We start from the raw sequence: 16,063 nt of genomic DNA on the forward strand, positions 1-16,063 counted from the left end.
TAATGCTTTGAGTTAGACACTTATAAAGAATAATTAGAATTTAAACAATTATGAATGAACTAGTAGTGTCATCAAGACCCTCATTTGGGAGTAGATCTTGATACACAAAGTATTCTCACCAATATTAAATTATGTGGATGAACTAGTTGTATGATCAAAATTCACATTTGGGAGTAAACTCTGACATACAAAATGTTCCCTCCAACCTTACTTTTGATGGATGAACTAGTAATGTCATGAAGGCCCGCCTTTGGGAGTAGATCTTGACACACAAAGTGTTCACTCCATCATATTCACCTTACTATGGGGTTTAATGATTTGTCACTAAAATTAAGAAAATCTTGTACATTTAGGCAACCAATCTTTTCTTAAATTTTGATATAAAGCATTTGCCCTATATTGGATAAACAAATATACATGGCATAATAATAAGAGCCAAAATAGACAATTCATACATGTATTTAATAATAATAACATGAACATAAAATTTTAATATATGTATATACCAATAATAACATGTATAAAATTTAATACATTTGTTTAATAATAATAAGATGCATAAAATCTTACATGTATATACCAATAATAACATGTATAAAATTTAATTTAATACATGTATATACCAATAATATCATGTATATAAAATTTAATACATGTATTTAACAATAATAACATTCAAATAAAAGAAAAATAAATTTCAGATTTTTTTATTAAATAATAACATGCAAATAATAATAACTATTATTATTATTATTAAAATAATAATAATAATATAATATAATATTATCTAACCAGTCCGAGTCTGGACCAGACTGATCTAGTAATCCGGGTCGAAACTTGGTTCATTGATGAGGCTGCGGGTCAACACAGACCCTGGTTTGGGCCTACTGTACAGGGCCTACAAGCCCAATTCCGATCCTGTTGTTTTTTTTTTTAACTTTATTTTAATAAATTCTCTTCGGGCTTGGCCACATCAATGGCCCATTTCTTTCTCTCGTGCTAGGCCAAGGCACCCTTAAGAAGTTAGAAGAATTTCTTTTTCATCTTCAATCAACAATTGCAGCGCCTTCACCGTGTACACAAAATTGGGAGAAACCAAACTCCTTCAATTCAGCGCAACTATGGACACCGCCGGCAAGGGAAGGATGACATGGCATCTCTAGCCTCCTCTGGCCGCCAATGTCCACCTCCACTCAATTTTTTTTTTTTTTTAATTTCAACCTCACTGCGGTGTCTACTGGGCTTGAAAGCCCTCTGCGCCGCCGCCAAGAAAACGTCGTGGAGGAGGTTCTCAGCCTCCTCCCAGCGCCAAACATCCCTCTTGTTTTTGTACCAACCAAATCGAGATAAAAACATAGGAAAACCATTAACGGCAGTACCCATTCGGGCTTTACAGCCACTTATGCCGCCCCCTTTATGCCGCCGTATGTGTTAAACCACTGGCACGGTGACATCAGCCACCACACACGATACTCTACCCACACATAGCATTTCCTCAGCTTCCTTTCTCCACTAACAGTGTAAACAATACAACAAGGAAGAAAATAAGAAAACTCAAACCGAAATACATAAGTGCGTGGTTCTTCATAAGAAACACAAAATAGATATTTAAAATCACCATCGTAAATTTATTTGTCAAATAGAAAGGACAGTATTTTTAGCCTATCACATGATAAAAATCATAGGTACACGAAGGCACATATATAACCAAGTAGACATTTATTCACTGTATATTTTATCGAGATCATAAAAAATCTATAACCTGAAGTTCTATTACCACATGTTAAATAGTTTAACATGAACTTTAATAATTGGATTTTTTATTTTCTATGATCCACAATATAAAAATAATGATAATTAAATACATACATTTCTCTATCTATTTGATGAAGAATTTGATCTGATTATGAGAGAAGGATCACCTTAGCAACTCAGCCTCACAAGTATCTCCCGATGGCTATAGGCATTCTAATGTTGTAGGTGAGAACCCTTAACCCCTCAGTACTATTTATAGACTTCTGATAATCAAGAAATCTAGGGATGTTTGTCCCACTGTGATTAGAAATAGAGTTGTTCTTATCCCACTTTGACTCATCACTTAAGAAATAACAATTGAGCTATCTTAAACCCATTATGATATGGGTGCGTAGGACATAAAGTTTAAAGAAGACTCTTACACCTCCATCTCCTCCACATGCATGCATAAGGTGGCTTGCAGCTATTTATTGGAGTGCGAAAGACCTAATCTTCCTCCCCACGTGGAAGTAATGATAATTAACCTATCGTACATGAAAGAGAGAACCTCAAAGGGTTGTTGCCAACAGATTTGCACACCTTGCGAGCAAACATCCACCTCTCTAGATGGCTAACTTGTTGAGATGACTCATGACCATGATGCAATGAGTAGTGGTGCGGTCATCCTTTGAAGGGAACTGCGGATGAAGGAGGCCGCACTAACTTCCCCAGCCCAAACTGATCTTCTTTTTTCCTTTTTTTTGTTTTAATTATTCTTTAAAGTTTGTGATTTAATTTGTGATTTTTTTTTTTTGTTTAGGAATTTCAAAATCTCTCAATATTATATTTTGAATTTTATACTTAACATGTAAAGAAATAATATTTACAGTTATAGAGTGTGTAAGTATTATACAACCCTTTTAAAAAAAGTGAGTAATATGTGATTCATATAAAATAAAATAAAAATTAATAGTGGAGTCAACTCTTTTTTAAAAAGACTGCGTAATACTTGGATAACCTATGACTGTATCTAACATTACTCCTTAAGTTGATGTGTAGTTCATACCATCTATATTATTGAAATGGTAAAATTTGATTTGTAAAACTAAAATTTTAAAATTTATCTTGTAAATGAAATCATTCTAAGTTAATATTTTATTAGATATGCTCTACTAATCAAATTGAGAATAGACCTTTTTTTTTTTTAATGAAAATGGTGAACAGTTATCTCCATGATGGGATGTTTGGAAATATGTTCCATCTCATCTCATCTTATCTCATTTTCTTATCAAATATCATTCAAACAAAAACATTTCCAAACTAATTATTACAATTCTTTCAACCTAACATTACAACTTTCTCAAATTTTTCAACAAAAAATAAAAAACAATTCAAATTTTTTAAATTTTAAAATAAAGATAATATTTAAAAATTATATTCTAACGTCTTAACTTTTTCTCTCATTTCTCAAAATCTAATAAATACTTAATTCAAACTATTTTTCTACTATTTTCAAATTATCTTATCACTATTTACAAAATTCTCATCTTTTATCTTATTCCTAGGTATCCCTAAGTTTGTTGGGAAAACTTTTCTATCTCAAAATTCTTATATGGTTTCATCTCCTTCCCAAACATCACAAACACAAATAGTTTCAAATTAATCATTACATCTTTTTAAAACTAATCATTACAATTTTGTCAAACTTTCAAACAGAAAATAAAAAACAATTCAACTTTTTCAAATTATAAAAAAATAATATTAAAAAAACTATATTACAATAATTTTTAATTTTATAATAGTTTTTATTCAACTTTTCTCTCTCTTTTCACAAAATTCAAACAATTCTTAACTCAAATTATCTCACTGTTATTCACAAATCATCTTATTATTATTTATAAAATTTTCATCTCATTTTATTTATTAAAATGCTTAATGTCTTGTATGTGAAAAAAACAAAGGACAACTTGGGCGAGCGGACAGAAATTCTGATTACCATAGCCCTTCAAAGACAAGAATAAAGTTGATTTGTTTTGCAAAATGTTTTGAACTTTCATCCTTTTACGGCACTCTTATTGGAATAGTTAAAATTTTTAACTAATATAACATGAATGTGCATTTGTCTTTATCTATTCCATTCATATTCAGTCTTCATATTAAATTATCTATTTATTTTTTATATAATAATAAAATAATAATAATTTAATTTTCTTAATTTTTAATTTATTTAATTTGGTCATATTTTATCATCCTACCAATTAAATCTTAATTAGGAATAATATTATAGCCCTAAAAAAATTCTAGTACCAAATAAACTCAAGCCAACATTATAACTACATTATATAAAACTCAGCGTCACTCTAATTCCCAAGTCAAGTATAAATAATTGTGAAGCCAAAATAATAATAAAATATTATTAATTTAATAATATTTATTTTTTAAGATTATTTTTGCTATTAATTATTTTTTCTAAATTAAGAACTAGGGGAAAATATTAATGTTCTACTATTAATTGGAAAAGAACACATAACGTACACAAGTTGCACAAAACACTCTACTAGAAAATAACACATTGTATAAGAGCAATGCTCAACAATCTCTCCAACCTTCACGTACAATATTTTTTTATATTTTTAAATTTTTTAATATTTTTTTGAGTTTATTCTTTTTAAACTAATTCAATACTTCTATTCATTATTCATATATTAAATATTTGATTAAAAAAATAGATAATAAAAATTAAAAAAAGTATAGTGTGTAGAAGTTGTGTGAATAGTAAGAAGTTGTGTAAATTTTTTTTATTGCATAAACAAGTGTGGTTACATAATTTAAATGAGATGATATGAGATATTATATTAAAAATTAAAGAAAATATTATTATAGTATAATTTTCTAATAAAATTTTTCTTTTAATATTTGAAAAAATTAAATTATTTTTTTATAAAAATTTAAAATAATTAAAATAATTATATAATATAAATAATTTAATTTTATATAACCAAAGACTGCTTTGGTGCGACTTCAGCTCCGCAACGTAAATAACGGTTAAACTCGGAGTAATTGACTTTGACCCGTACGTCTCCTTCCTACTAGGCTACTCCTACTACCGCCGTTTTATGGTAATCCCATTTTCCTTCTCGCTATACATTTCTCGCGCGATTTCCCAGAAAAAGCAGACGCGCAGACAGACATGCGAAGGAGGAGGGGAATGACCTGAACCGACCCCACCAAACCCCATAACCTCAAGCCAGACCTGTACGCTCGACCCGGCCTACACTCGGTTGAATCGCCCCCCCTTACACACCATTCGGCCCGCCGTGTCGATCAAGAGTGCTTTTTGTACTCTTTGGGCCGTCTCTTTATCGGTTTGGTGAGTCGTACGCCCCCGCGATGGCCTCGGATTCCGAGTCGAAGCAAGTAGCAAACGAGCTCTCGTATCCGATTCTACTCTGCGAGCGAGTCCGTGTTGCGGTGGACGACGCCGAGTCGTTCAAGCTGGAGTGCGTCGAGGTGTTTAAGAAGGTGGACCGGCTCTCCCACATGCTCCGGACCCTGGTCCGGTTCTCCATCGCCACTCCCTCCCTCTATGAGCGGCCGATTTGGCGGGTAATCGCCGACGTCTCCAAGAACCTGGAGCGTGCTCTAACCCTAGTCCGCAAGTGCAAGAGACGGAGCGTCCTCCGCCGGGTCGTCACCATCGTCAGCGCGGCGGATTTCCGTAAGATCTTCGGCCTTCTGGAATCTTCACTCGGCGACATGAGGTGGCTCCTGAGCATCTTTGATTCCGAAAAGGTAGGTGGCATCGTCCTTTCTCTTCCACCGATCGCCAGCAACGATCCGATTATCTCCTGGGTTTGGTCCTACATTGCTACTCTTCAAATGGCCCAACTGACGGAACGAATTGAAGCAGCCAATGAACTCGCGTCGCTCGCCAGAGACAACGACAGGACCAAGCAGATAATCGTCGAGGAAGGTGGAGTCCCTCCATTGCTAAAGCTCTTGAAGGAGGACGCGTCGCCGGACGCTCAGATTGCTGGGGCGAGCGCGCTTTGCAACCTAGCGAACGACCAAGAAAGGGTGAGAAATATCGTGAATGAGCTCGGGGTTCAGATTATAGTGCAAGTCCTCGGGGACTCGCCGTTGAAGGTTCAATCTCAGGTAGCGACGTTGGTGGCGAGGATGGCTGAGCACGACCCTCTGGCGCAAGAGGATTTCGCGAGAGATAACGTGATAAGGCCGCTCGTGACACTGTTGTCTTTCGAGACATTTGCTGACGAGCATAGAGAGCAATCTGGCAAGCAAAGCATTCATTCGATTGTTCAAATTAATAAGGAGATGGAGAAGAAATCGTTAACTAGGCCGAATGCCGGACCATATACGCATTCGCAATCGAGCTCGCATTACTATTATAATTATTATCATTCCTCGGAGGGGAGTAAGCATAGGAGAGAGAGGGAGAACGAGAAACCCCAACTGAAGCTTAGTTTAAAAATTAGTTGTGCTGAGGCTTTGTGGAAGCTTGCCAAAGGGAGTGTGTCCAACAGTAGGAGGATAACTGAGACGAAAGGGCTACTTTGTTTGGCCAAGTTGGTGGAGAAAGAAGAGGGTGAGTTGCAGTACAATTGCTTGATGACCATAATGGAGATAACGGCTGCAGCTGAGTCCAATGTTGACCTTAGACGTGCAGCATTCAAGACTACTTCACCGGCTGCTAAGGCTGTTGTGGATCAGCTGTTGAGGGTGGTTAGAGACTTGGACAGCCCTGTCTTGCAAGTTCTGGCCATAAAATCGATTGGTTCGTTGGCAAGGACATTTCCTGCTAGAGAGACCCGGGTAATTGGTCCGCTAGTTACTCATCTGGGCAATAGAAACCCCGATGTGGCTGCAGAAGCTGTCATTTCGTTGCAGAAGTTTGCTTGTCCGGGGAATTTTCTTTGTATGGAGCATTCAAAGACAATAATTGAGTTCGATGGGGTGCCGCCATTGATGAAAATGCTAAGGGGCAATGAACGGACATTGTTGCACGGTTTGATTCTGCTTTGCTACCTTGCATTACACGTTGGAAAAAGTGACTCTTTGGAACAAGCAAGGGTGTTGACTGCCCTTGAGGGGGTAGACCGTACTGTGGTTTCCCAGCATCCTGAATTGAGAGAATTGGTACCCAAGGCAATATACCACCTCAGTCTATACCACCCGGGAGTCCATTCCCAAAGGTTTTCATTTGTTCCTTGAATACTAACTTAGTGAGTAGTGTGCACAATGTTTTTGTGGGACATTACTGCACTGTTCAGTTCTTGGAATGGGTGGATACTTTTTGATCAGATGGAAACAGATGTTATAGAATCATGCAGAGTTGTTTAATAAGGAAATTCAATAGTTCATCAAATTAGACTGTCTTGTGGTGATGTAGTTATGCACAGCTCAGTGTAGATAGGGTGATTTAATATTATTGTGTTCATGAACAGATATAAATTGCATTGCCCTGTTTTTTTCCCCATTCCTTTCAGTCCATCCTCGCGTAAATGTCTGATATTGGAAAATGTTGTCACAGTAGTTGGATTTATTCCGTAGCAGATTTCCTGCTTCAATATACTGATTTCTTGCGTGAATTATGTCTCTGTAAACTTTGTTATGTTATCCTGACGCATTAGAATTGTTGTCCTAAGCAAACTGATACGTCTTCAGAATTTTCTAGCAACCATCCCCCAATTGATGTATTTTCACATCCTAGAGCTGTGTTGAAGCAGGCTGATCTCAGTTATTTTCCTTACAATGCATTAGTCCTCTTTTGTTTTCTTTGTTTTTTTGACTGGCAGGGATTTGTTCTCTTGAGTAGCATTGTATCAGAGCATTTAATGGATAATTTTGATGAGTTAGGACTCAAAGAATTTACATGTATTCAGCTTCTTGGATGAATTATAAGAGGTATGCTTACATACAGCTATTCTAATTAAGTGGTGATTCTCAGTTCCTTGGCACAAAAATTATATGCTTTGTTTGGGATACATTGATTGCATATTAGTACTTAGCATTTATGTACTATTCTTAATTACGTCATGAAACCTGTGTGCATCTTATTGACAACAATATTTTGACTTCCCAACTCAGAATAAGATGATGTGTTCAATTGAAGAAGGCAAGCACAGCCATTTATACCTGATAAATGAAGAATTTTTGAGTCATTGAGTACATATTATGCACATTATTAGGAAAAAGTTCCAGTAGTATATGTAATGGTATCTTATTAGGAAAAATAGCAAATACCAACAACAATCGCAACCACAAGAACAAAGGGCAAAGAAATTAAAACACAATACCGATAAGCTTCGAAATCAGAGCTATATAGGAGAATAGGAGTACATTTTTATTAGTTGTTAGCTTTTGATATTTTTATGGAGTTTTGAGTTCTTTAAAGTTCAGGGTTTTATTTTTATTTTTATTTTTTTGATAAGTAAAACAAACATTTTATTAATAGAAGTAAATAGGCACACCCCAAGTACACAGGAGGTATACAAACAACATACACCTAGTTACATAAAAAGGAGCTGGAAAGGGATACAAGAAAGTCATTGAAGCAAGCTCCATTAAGTACACACGAGGATGCCCAAAGAAATAATGTATGGAAGAAGAAACATCTTAGCTCATCTGGAGAACGCTCCTCCATACTTCCTCAATGTGTGAATTCGCCCTGCATCTTCGCCAACATGCAAGTAAATCAGGCACCCTCTTGGGCATTACCCAAGCAATGCCCGCTCTATAAAAGATCTCCGCCCATAACATTCTTGCCACCTCACAATGAAGTAAAGATGGTCCACCTCACAATGAAGTAAAGATGGTCCACCGATTCTCCATTCTTCTTACAAATATAACAACATTCCATTACGACAAGACCCCTCTTTCTCAAATTATCCAATGTCTACTTTCCCAAGAACTGCTGTCCACCCAAAGAAGGCAATCTTAGGTGGCACCTTACTTTTCCAAATAGGCTTCCAAGGGAATGAAATATGATTTTGGCTTGACAAAGCGTTTTACAATGACTGTACATAAAATTTCCGATTCCTAGTCTTCATCCACATCATTCTGTCCACCTCATAATTACCAATTTGCAAGGAATACAATAAGCTGTAAAAATCAGAAATAGTTCTAATTTCCCAATCATGAGCAGCTCTACTGAAATAGACATTCCACAAAGGGAACCCACTAGAACGATCTAGCAACTCGAACACTGAAGCCTCCTAGTTAAGGGCCAGCCTAAAAAGAGAGGGAAATGTGGTCTTAAAAGCTGAATCACCACACCATAAGTCATGCCAAGAGCTGATCCTCTCCCCATCACCAACCTTGAATTTAATAAACCGAGAAAAATCCTCCCATCCATTTCTAATGTTCTTCGCCAAACCAACACCATACATACTTCTCACTTCATTTGAACACCAACCCCCTCACAAACTCCCATCCTTCAACTCAATAATTTTCTTCCAGTAAGATTCCCCTTCATGATGATACCTCCATAACCACTTCCCAATAAGTGCCTTATTGAAGATTCTCTGATTATGAATTCCCAACCTTCCATTAGAGATTGGTGTAAATACCTTATTCCTCTTGACCAAGGGGAACTTAGTCTCCTCTCCAATTCCAACCCACAAGAAGGCTCGGAAAATCTGCTCAATTTGATTAGCCACACTTGCCGGCAAAGGAAAAAGAGGTAAGAGAATATGTGGAAAAGTTAGAAAGTGTACTCTTAATAAGTTTGGTTCTTCCCCTGGTAGACAGGTACAACCTTTCCATCCAGCCAACCTCCTCAATTTTCCCCACCACCCCATCCCATATAGTGTTAGCCTTGAAAGAGGCCCCAAGTGGAAGGCCCAGGTATTTCATAGGCAATGAAGCAACCTTACTGCCCAAAATACTTGCCAACCTTCTAATATTCCTAACATCTCCCAACAGCACCATCTCGGATTTCCCAATGTTCACCTTAAGACTGGAAACAACTTCAAAACAAATTAATAGAGCCTTTGACTGAATGTGACCTGGGTCCGTATCACAAAATAATAAAGTGTCATCTGCAAAAGAAGATGGGACACATTAATGAAACCATTGTTAATGCATCCCACCGAGAAGCCTAATAAAAAACCAGCGCCAACCATAGCTTCCAACATGCGACTAAGCGCATCCATAACAATCACAAAAAGAAAGGGGAGATCGGGTCCCCTTGTCTCAAGCCGTGTGAGCTATTGAAAAAACTAGCAGGGGTTCCATTGACCAAAACAGAGAACTGAACTGTAGTTATACTGATACAATGTTTTATCCACATACGCCATCTCTCCTTGAAACCACATCTCTTAAGTAAATAGAAGAAGAAATCCCGATTCACATGATCAAAAGCTTTTTCCATACCCAGCTTACATAAAAGGCCTGACACTCCCATTCTTAATCTCTTCTCCAAACATTCATTTGCAGTAAGAACTGAATCAAGGATTTGACACCCCTTACAAAAGCATTTTGAGGTTTCGAGATAATCTCTCCATAACTGTACTTCGAGATAATCTCTCCATAATTGTACGTCGAGATAATCTCACCATAACTGTACTCAAATAGTTAGCAAGAACTTTGGAGATAATCTATAAACCCCATTTGTAAGGCTAATAGGATGGAAATGAGAAATCCTTAACATCCATTTGTCTCGTGAAAAACGCTCATAACGTCTCCCTTTACAACCTCCCAACACTCCTGAAAGAATGCCATAGAGAAACCATCTGACCCCGGAGCTTTGTCCCTTGCCATTCCTTTAACCACAAGGTGCACCTCCTCCTTAAACGGTCTCTCCAACTAATTTGAACTTGGAATACCTATAGTCTCAAAAGTTGGCCCATTAAGATTTGGCCTCCACGGGTATTGTTTCGTAATAATGAACCACAAGGTTCTTAATATCAACTTGATCATCAATAACACAATCACCGGAATGAAGCATCTTAATAGCATTGTTCCAACGATGAGAATTGGCAACCCGATGAAAGTACTTAGTACATCGATCTTCTTCATTTAGCCACAAAGCCTGAGATTTCTGCCCCCACAAAATCTCCTCCAACAAAATCACCTTTTCAAGTTCAGCTGTTACTGAATTTTTGCTGCTCATTTCCTCCTCCGATAAAGCCCCAGTCTCAGCCCTCTCCTCCAACCTAAGCAACTCCTCAAAGAGACTCTTCCTTTGACAGTCGACGTTCCCAAAAACTTCCACATTCCATTTCTTCAAATCATTATTTAAAGCTTTAAGGTTATTGACCAATATAAAACTTGGGGTACCAATAAACCCACCATTGTACTTATAAAAAAAATAAACCCACCATTGTCTCACCATATCCACAAAACCTTCAACTTTTAATCACATATTTTCGAACTTGAAATACCTACGACTCCCATGAATACCCCCACAATCCAAAAATTTGGAAAATGATCCAAACAAACCCTAAGCATTCTTTTTTGGGTGCACTCCAGAAAATGAGCCTCGCAAGATGGGGGAAACAAGAAATCTGTCCAACCCTGACGGAACACAGTTGTTGGACCAAGTGAAGTCACCCCCCACCAAAAGCAAGTCCAGTAATTGCAGATCAAAGATAAAGTCAGAAAAGTCTTCCATAGCAGGACTTAAACGATGCTCTCCTGACCTTTCACTCGGGACCGAGTCACATTGAAATCCCCTCCAATACACCAAGGTACAGCCCACCAGCTATACACTCCAGCAAGTTCATCCCGCAAAAGCCTTTTACAACTATACGTATTAGGCCTGTAAACACCTGCGAAAGCCCATTCAAACCCATCATACACATTTTTAAATAGACAAGCCACCATAGATTCCCCAATACACTCCTCAAGGAGTTCCACAATCCTCTTGTCCCACATCACAATGATACCACCAGAAGCCCCACTCGATGCAAGGAAAGCCCAACCCACATAAGGGCATCCCCATAAACTTCTGATGATTCTCCTGTCAACCACACAAGGGATACACCTTAAGAAGGGGAATCCCAACAACCATTGCAACCACAAGAACAAAGGGGAAAGAAATTAAAGCACAATACCAAGAAGCTTCCAAATCAGAGCCATATAGCAGAAATGTTGTAGGATGGAATAAGAATCAATTTTTATCAGTTAAAAGTGGTACAAACCAGCTGGCTGGAATAGTGAAACTCAACTTAGAGGGCTGCTCCTTGGGTAACCCAGGGGATAGTGGAGGTGGAGGGGGATGGAAATGGGAAACTTGTAGTTGCTTTCTCCAAGTTTTATGCAGTAAGTACTAATACCATGGCAGAAGTTAAAGCAATCTTGAATGGCTTAAGATTATATGTTGAAGACAATTTAGTGGAGGTTGAGATAGAATCTGGTTCAAGGGTGTTAGTGGACTGAATGACAGGTTTGCACGGCATTCCTTGGTTTCTTTGGAATCTGTGGAATGAAATAGCCCCTCTACGGCGATCTTGTGAGTTTCAATACACCAGCGTTTATAGGAGGTCAACATAGCTGCAGATTTTCTAGCTAAATTAGGGACACAAGGAAAGACCTCGCAGTTAAAGGAATGGAAAGACCTTCCACATGAACTCAAGGGTATTCTGAACATAAAAAGATCAGGGATTCCGCAGATGCGTTGCAAGTTGGTTTGGAGTGTGCATAGGACGCTATGTTAGTTTGCATTTTCTGCAGTATAACTTAGATTTGGATTTTGAACCTTGATTCGGATTTTTTGATTATTGTGACCCCAAGGTGTTGGTTGTAACCATGGTATTCCTCCTCCATAAGTGAGGACTAATAATAAAATTGGGTATTGTCCTCTTCTTGAAAACAAATCATGTCTAAATTTTCATTTATCTAAAGGGCACCATCACCCAATTTAATTTTCGTAAGGGAATCTATGTTTTGATGATTCTTTTTTTTTTTTTTTTTTTTTTTTTTTTAAGAAAAATGCTTTAGCCACAAAGAGATTCCACAAAAGTAAACTCACAAACTGACATGATTTGATGTAGTACGTTAGATTCTAAAACTATTTTTATTGTAAAGTAGATCTAATGTATCATACGAAACCATTTCAATTCGTGAGTTTACTTTTATGGGATCTCTTTGTTGTTGTAATAGCTCTTTTTTTTTTTTTTAGTAGGTAATCTTAAGAGAGGGCAACCACGTGCTCAAATTTTTTATCATAAGTTACCAAGCCTAACCGATTCTTTCCTGTGCTTTGTCTATGAGAAATTCACTTTAGCTTTGCTTGAGTCCAGTATCTATTTTCATCTGAGTAGATTCTAAAATTTTGAAAAGGCCTATAGGGGGAGGGTTCAATTTTCTAACCACTCCTAGTGTGAAATTGTTGTTTTGTGGTCAAAATTTTAGCAGTCAGATACCTTCAGAATTTTTAATTGTCAATGCCTGCAGGAAGTGGGTATTCTAACATGTCCACATGTCTGAATTACAGTTAAGGTAACTACGCCCTAAAGAACCATGGGGCAAGATAAAAACACCACGTATTTTTCCTCTTGGATCACAGTTCCCATTCTCATCTAATTTTGGTTTAGTTGGATTGACCGTGCCCCTGGTTTTCACAAGATTGTCTTGTAATAGCACCAGGATAACCAAGCCAAGACACTACGAATGTAAATGATGAACTGATGGGAAGCCTGCCTGCTATTTGGCGTCTCTTTTCTGGGATTTTCAGTGATTGGCTTTATACATGTTTAGTTACAAATGGTAAACTGATCTGTAGGCTATAACAAAGCCTGTTTGAGACACTTTGATTTTATACTGGGACAAAATCATTGTTTACATTCTTTTGGGAGATGTTAACCATCCAATGACAACTCTGTAGATCGGTGATGGCATCAAAATCGATTTGTAACTACAATACAAGGCATATGCCAGTCACTGGCTTGCCATGTGAAATATCATCAAAGGAGGTTCGTTTTGATAGATGTCATAACTCCAACTTTATTGTTTCTCTTTATTATAGTACTATTATTGTGGGTAGCACAACAGATCTCTTTCCCATTAAATGTTAATTGCTAGTACATATGATTTAAAGGTTGTGTATGAATAATCTGAAGTCTTTAACATGGGTTTGGATTCTTTTAGAAATTCAACTGGTAGAAAACCTTCAGGATTCTAGGGAAGTTGATCTTATTAAAACAAAAAATACACTTTACACACGCCAACCACCAATGATTCTGTACTTCACACCAAAAGTACTAAAATTGACACATTATATCCTCAATTTACTAAAAATTGACACTTTGCACTCTTCACTAAAATATGACAATCGAAATTTTGTTACGTCATCTATTTTTCTTTCATCTCAACGACCATAATTCAATTGGGTGTGAATTGCCAGTTTATGATAGTTTGAATATCAATTTTAATGGTTTGGGGGGTACAAAGTGTAAAACTCCTAATAGTTTGATGTTTGATGGGGTGCAAATCTATAATTGTAATATATATATATATATATATATATATATATATATATATATATATATATATGCCACTGGCGGTCCTTGGTGGTGGTGAGCTTAGAACACTCATTCATGGCTTGCTCCCCTCAGAAGCTCTTGATTTCCGTGGTGCCCACTTGGAGGCGTGCACTTTGCCTCTCCAAGCTAGTCAACAAGCAAGGGCTTCATTTCTTCTCCTCAGTAATTGCAAGCTAGAAATTAGCCTTGCTTGGTGATTTTGAGCATGAGCTTATTTTACTCCTCAGCTCGCTTATCCAAAGTAGCTTCTTCTGAATATCAACCTTGCTCGGTAAATTTGAGCAAGACCATACTTTTTTCTATTAGGTGATCCTGAGCAAGGTCTTGTGGAGGTAGGCCTAACTCAATACTCCCGAGCAAGAGGATTGGCCTAGCTCGATGATCCCGAGCAATGGTTTATTTTCTTCCTCTGCTCATTATCCTAAGCATGGTCTTGTGGAGATGGGCTTTGCTTAGGAATCTTAAGCAAGAGCATACTTTCTTTTTGCTCAGTGATCCCAAATAGGATCTTGGGGAGATAAGCATTCCTAGGTAATCGCGAGCAAAAGCCTTGGCCTTTCTCGGCGATTCCGAGCAAAGGAAGAAAATTCCGAGCAAGGGCTTATTTTCTTCCTTTGCTCGATTATCCTGAGCAGCTTCTTGTGAAGATCAGCCTTGCTCGATAATAGCATACTTTCTGGGAGCTTGGTGATCTCGAGCAAGGTCTTGTGGAGGTAGGTCTTGCTCGGGAATCCCGACCAAGAGCATTGGTCGTAAGGGCTTATTTTCTTCATCTGCTCAATTATCTTCAGCAGGTTCTTATGAAGATCGGACTTGCTTGTATTATTGAGCAGGAGCATACTTTCTTCCCGATTCTGAGCAGAGTTGTGTGAAGATAAGCATTGTTCAAAATTTTCAAGCAAAAGCATACTTTTTTCCTGCTCAGTGATCTCGAGTAGGGTATTGTGCAGATAGACCTTGCTCGGGATCACAGAGCTTGGCCTTTTCGGGATTCTCGATTAAGGGCATATGTTCTTCCTCTGCTCAATTTTCCCGAGCAGCTTCTTGTGAAGATCAACCTTGCTCAATAAATCTTAAGCAAGAGCATACTTTCTTCCTCCTCGATGATTATAGGCAGGGTTTTGTGGAGGTAGGCCTTGCTCACTAATCCTAAGTAAGAACATACTTTTTTTCCCACCAGGTGATCCTAGGTAGGGTCTTGTGAAACCGGCTTTGTTGCTTACTCTAGAGCAAGGGCATTCTTTCTTCTTGCTCGGTGATCCTGAGTAGGATCTTATGAAGATAGCCTTGCTTGGCAATCCCGAGCAAGAGCATACTTTATTTTAGATTTTAATTCGATTGTCAAAGGGCAGCAATGGGCAAGCTTTAGAGCACGACAGGCTGAGTGTTCGCGTGCTGGTTACTCAATGCTTAATCTTAGTGCTTGTTGTGCTGATTGGATAGTAAATGCTAAAAGTATGGTCGGATGACCATCTCTTTCTCATACAATGGTTTACATTGGTTTTGTAAGTGAGGACCACTATCTATCCTTATCCCCAACAATAGTGGCTTTGAAGATGATTTGAACTTAATTACTAGCAATAAGAGTTAATTTCTCAAATGGTCATGCTGGGGCCATCCTGTGCAGGTGCTATAACAAATGACCAAAGATATGCATGGAGATTTGCCGGTTGATCCAGTGGATCTTGCTAGCACTTGGATGGAAGGAATAAGGGATTTCCTCACTGGGTTTAGGCATGATTTTTTGGGACCATCAGTCCTTAAGGGTCTTCGAATGGAGAGAAGAAGGAAAAGGCCTCCCTCTTTAAGATTAGATGTGATTG

The 16,063-nt window shown here is 37.7% G+C and overlaps 2 protein-coding genes across 3 annotated transcripts; one reads left to right on the forward strand and one right to left on the reverse strand.

Moving 5' to 3' along the window:
* The first annotated feature begins 4,814 nt into the window (after positions 1–4,814).
* On the forward strand, positions 4,815–13,685 carry LOC121258583. 2 transcript variants are annotated; one of them, XR_005939430.1, is made up of 3 exons: positions 4,815–6,947; positions 7,551–7,659; positions 13,153–13,685. XR_005939430.1 is itself a non-coding variant. In XM_041160125.1 (1 exon), the coding sequence occupies exon 1, from the start codon at positions 5,125–5,127 to the stop codon at positions 6,964–6,966; it is 1,842 nt and encodes a 613-aa protein (XP_041016059.1). In that variant the 5' UTR covers positions 4,815–5,124; the 3' UTR covers positions 6,967–7,297. The 2 variants fall into 2 exon arrangements, 1 of the variants encoding a protein (XP_041016059.1); XM_041160125.1 differs by lacking the exons at positions 7,551–7,659; positions 13,153–13,685 and having other exon boundaries at positions 4,815–7,297.
* Positions 9,174–10,515, reverse strand: LOC121258722. Its single transcript, XM_041160264.1, has 3 exons — positions 10,404–10,515; positions 9,529–9,794; positions 9,174–9,392 (listed from the first exon to the last, which is right to left on the reverse strand). The coding sequence occupies exons 1-3, from the start codon at positions 10,513–10,515 to the stop codon at positions 9,174–9,176; spliced, it is 597 nt and encodes a 198-aa protein (XP_041016198.1).
* Positions 13,686–16,063: the final 2,378 nt, after the last annotated feature.

This window comes from Juglans microcarpa x Juglans regia, chromosome 3S (assembly GCF_004785595.1).
Source record: "Juglans microcarpa x Juglans regia isolate MS1-56 chromosome 3S, Jm3101_v1.0, whole genome shotgun sequence".
Classification (NCBI taxonomy): domain Eukaryota; kingdom Viridiplantae; phylum Streptophyta; class Magnoliopsida; order Fagales; family Juglandaceae; genus Juglans; species Juglans microcarpa x Juglans regia.